We start from the raw sequence: 4,111 nt of genomic DNA on the forward strand, positions 1-4,111 counted from the left end.
CCAATTGGAAAAGAGATCAAGTATTTTTTTGGGTAGCCCCCTCCAACCTTCATCATTAAGCAGAAAAAAATCAACATAACAAGCTTGAATTATAATTAGCTTGAATATTTATAGTTTGGTACTTAGGTGCAAAGGGCTTAAGTTTCTTGTAGGTTTACTACAACAATAACATCTTTTTATTTTCTATCAAAAAAAAATCTATTTATTCATATTTTGTTTGGTCCCGCTCTTTTTCTATTTGCCAGCTTATGGAGTTATGTATGCTACTTTTTTTATAAAGTGTTTTGTTTATAATATCTTTAAAATCTTACAGAATATGAATGTAATTATAAAGTACAAGTATATTGTGTATTCAATTAATAGCAATGACCAAAATTACTCTAGATTTTCAAATTTCAACAAAGAACAAATCATTTTTTTTTTGTAAACATCTACTTCAGCAGAATGCAGCATGACATAATTATGGATGCTTTCCCTGTGTGTGTATGTTCACAAAAGGGTGGATGAATGCTAAGAAGCCTAAAATATATCATGAACTATCACAACTAACGAATCATTATAGTAAAGATATTAAGCCGAAAGTTCTTCACATTCAATATCGCATTGTGTATCAATGTTCATCCATGCCAGCAGCTGTGGCGGATTGCTCCAAGGACATTTGATTGGTTGTTTTATCTATCTTCTTACCAGGACCTGAAGAAACTTTTACCATCGCTGGTCTTAAAAGTTGATCACCAAGGAGAAAACCACGTCTGAATTCTTGAATTATAATGCCTTCCTTGAATTCTTCAGACTCTTCTCTGGCAATGGCCTCGTGCAACTACAACAAGAAACAACACAAGTTTAAGTTGCTTAAATTTAACACTAATAGTAATGCGTATCAGAGCCACAAATAAATATATACAAACTTCCACAGAATTACTGTTAATATATACTAATGGTTTAGACATTTGATCATTATCGATCAAGGCAGCAGTAAAATATTGACTTCAGCAGAAACTTGAACAAATCTTCAATAATTTTACATAGCAGGGTAGACACTGGCCTATATGAGTACAGACTACAGAGTTGGTCATTTTTTTTTTCTTTTTTTTTTTTTAAGAAATACGAAGTAGCTTTTATAGTTCAAGAAGTTGTAATAGGTCTGCAAACCACACTGACTGATGTCGCCAAAGCCGAAGGACCTTCTGACAAGGCAACAAGTGAAGGAGCCATTGGAAATTGCTTTCCCAGCATAGAGGATCTAATTTCAACACAACCCTTGTTTCTGCCTCAACTGCCATTGTATAAATCCTTACTAAGCTTCCATCTAGAAGTGGCATGACGATTTGGCAATATATATTATTCTCACAGTAAATCTTAATGCAAGGAGCATTATCTCTTCCATCAAACATGACAATGTGAGCAGGCAAGCAAATGCTGCTAGCCTTGACTGAGTAAGCTCGGTCAATGCAATTGTAAGTGCACTTCAAATTAAAAAAAAAAAAAAAAGGCAAATAGCACGTAGAAAATGAGTGTATTAAGCATAGAAATGGAGGGAAAAACATGCTAAAATCAAGATATTATAAATTTGTAAAGTAAAACCAGGGTCATTCTTAATTGTAACTCTTAAATTCTTTTGTACTGAATGGCTCTATGAAGGATGTCTCAATAGAGGCCCAATCTGCCCAACTCCACTACTCTAATCCCAACTAAAGCTTAGTGGAAAAAGGAAAAAGAAAATGAAAGAACAAAAGTTCTAAATTTGGTTGCAAAGTTACAGCAGTACATAAAGTGTAAACTGACCCTGCCAATTTCACAATCAGAAGTTCACAACCAATAACAAGCATGTTTGGGAAAGGGCTAATGAGCTTTCAGCAAAAACACAATTAACACCATCTTAAACTAGTGAAAAACTGGAACAGTATTAGGTTTTTGCATTTTGCAGGTAAAGTGAATTTAAATCAAATGCTAAAGAAAAATAGTGAATGAGCACAGGCTTAGAAAATATTATAGTTAGTGACCAATGATAAAAAGGCTTACGTTGTAAAAAAAACATAAAAATAAAAAGGCTTACCGATGGATCGAAAGGCTTCCCTACTGTTGCAACGACAGCAACACGCAAACTCCTCATGATCTCTACAAACTGCTTGTAAATACCTTGATAACTCGTATCAATCTGTTTTTCCTTATCTGTTTCTGGTTTGATCTGTTGCTTCGCCCTCTCAAAATTGTCCACCATTGGCAGAAGACTCTCAATAACTTCCCCTTGTGCATTGCTTCGAACTGAAAGTCTCTCCTTCTCCGATCTCCTTCTAAAATTATCAAAATCGGCTTGCAATCGGATAAACTTCTCCTTCCCAGAAGTTATCTCTTCTGTCAATGTTGATAATCTCTCATCCAATTTGATCTTTTCGGTTTCTAGTCTTAATAATACAGTTTCTATTTCTGTAATGGTCTGATAATCCCCAGCTAAAACAGCCTCCTTATAATATTTAGTGAGAGTTTCAACACTTTCCCACATCTTCTTAGCACCTGTCTCCCCCATTTCCCCATCTTCCTCCTCTTGCATTCCTTCATCCATCTACAATATCAATAACAATTTTTAACCATTGAAATACATCCATTTGCTTTTAATTAAATGGAGAGTTTGAATTTCCAATACATATAGTAGCACAACTTATTTATCAACCATTATAAATGTATCAACCATAATTGCAGCTAAATTTTGGCATCATAGACTAAACTTCAATTAAATATAATATGAAACAAAATATTTTAGCAGCTTATGATACTTCATCATAACATATTTGACATACTACTAATATTTTTCAATTTTTGCCATAATTCTTTCAAAAATTGAATTCCACCATAATAATTTTCTATTATCATAGACTAAATTCAATCAATCAATCAACAAAATTTTCCAGCAGCTTATGATATTATACATCAGTAACAAAGAAGAAATAAATCCCATCATAACAGTAACAATTTAAAGATAAAACAACCCAGAAAGTTTGCAACTTTATCAACAAACTATTAATAAAAAAGAGAGAGAGAGGAAGAGAAATAGCTTACAATGTTAGCGAAGCAGCACCTGAAATCATGGCGGTTGTGAAGAAGAAGAGGAGCAGGAGAAGAGAGAGAATTTGAAATAGAAAGATGGTTAAATATGGGAGAAGATTGGATAGGAAAGATTAAGGATTTGTGGGATTTAGAAAAAGGGTACTTTTGGTTAGCACTTGAAATTAAAGAAAGGCTACTTGTGCTTGTGCTTATGATTGATACTGAGAGAGAGACTGCCATTGAAATTAATGGAGATTTACAGTAGAATGAATGTGGGAAGAGAGAGAATTTGATGAAGCCTCTGGAAGGAGGTTCCCGTTCTACTGATTTTGCAAATACACACCCTCCTAAATAACAACGATCAAAAGTTGACCCGACTCAAAATACCGACTCAAATCCGATTATTAACCTACCCATTTGAACTTAAAAAAATGGTGACCCAAACCCGACCTAAAACCAACCCTAGACCCGAGTTGGCCCGAGTATATGAGACCCGAACCCGAACATGAACTAACTTAGAGATGACCCGATCCAAACGTAACCCGTAAATTATTGACCTGAACCGAACCCGATTTGAACCAAAATAAACCCAAACCCGTTTTAACCCGTCAAAACCCGAATTTAACCCAACCTTTTACTAACCTGACCTGAATTCAACCCGACCTGTTCTAACCCAACCCGAATTTAACCCAACCCGTTACAAACTCGACCCGAAATCAACCCGACTTGTTATTGACCTGACCTAAATTCAACCCAAATTGTTATTGACCCGACTTGAATTTTACAAGACCTATTTTTAACCCGACCCAAAAATTCAACCCGATCTGTTACTAACCCGACTTGAAATCAACAACGACTTGTTATTGACCCGACCTAAATTCAACCCAAATTGTTATTGACCCGATTTCAAATCACCTTAAATGCAATTTAGACCACATTATTATTGTTGATCAAAATATTTTGTCTAGGGATACCAAGTTAGTTCAGGCTAGTAAAAGAAAGGAGCATCATCCTCAAATTCAAGAGTTAAATATAGTATATATTTGTTGTATATGGTCAAAGGAGA

General features: G+C 34.7%; 1 protein-coding gene across 1 annotated transcript; it reads right to left on the reverse strand.

Moving 5' to 3' along the window:
• Positions 1-413: 413 nt before the first annotated feature.
• On the reverse strand, positions 414-3,381 carry LOC110714249 (protein GrpE-like). The gene is made up of 3 exons (XM_021892746.1): positions 3,058-3,381; positions 2,057-2,563; positions 414-820 (listed from the first exon to the last, which is right to left on the reverse strand). The coding sequence occupies exons 1-3, from the start codon at positions 3,283-3,285 to the stop codon at positions 611-613; spliced, it is 945 nt and encodes a 314-aa protein (XP_021748438.1). The 5' UTR covers positions 3,286-3,381; the 3' UTR covers positions 414-610.
• Between the last annotated feature and the right edge of the window lie 730 nt (positions 3,382-4,111).

The sequence above is a fragment of the Chenopodium quinoa genome, unplaced genomic scaffold, assembly GCF_001683475.1.
Source record: "Chenopodium quinoa cultivar QQ74 unplaced genomic scaffold, ASM168347v1, whole genome shotgun sequence".
Classification (NCBI taxonomy): Eukaryota; Viridiplantae; Streptophyta; class Magnoliopsida; order Caryophyllales; family Amaranthaceae; genus Chenopodium; species Chenopodium quinoa.

Excerpts from the sequence above, each read along its gene's own strand:
- LOC110714249 (XM_021892746.1), bottom strand. The coding sequence starts at position 3,285 with ATGGCAGTCTCTCTCTCAGTATCAATCATAAGCACAAGCACAAGTAGC. Across the intron at positions 2,564-3,057 it reads GGTGCTGCTTCGCTAACATT|ATGGATGAAGGAATGCAAGA; the intron begins GTAAGCTATTTC and ends TTGATATTGTAG. Across the intron at positions 821-2,056 it reads GGAAGCCTTTCGATCCATCG|TTGCACGAGGCCATTGCCAG; the intron begins GTAAGCCTTTTT and ends TTCTTGTTGTAG.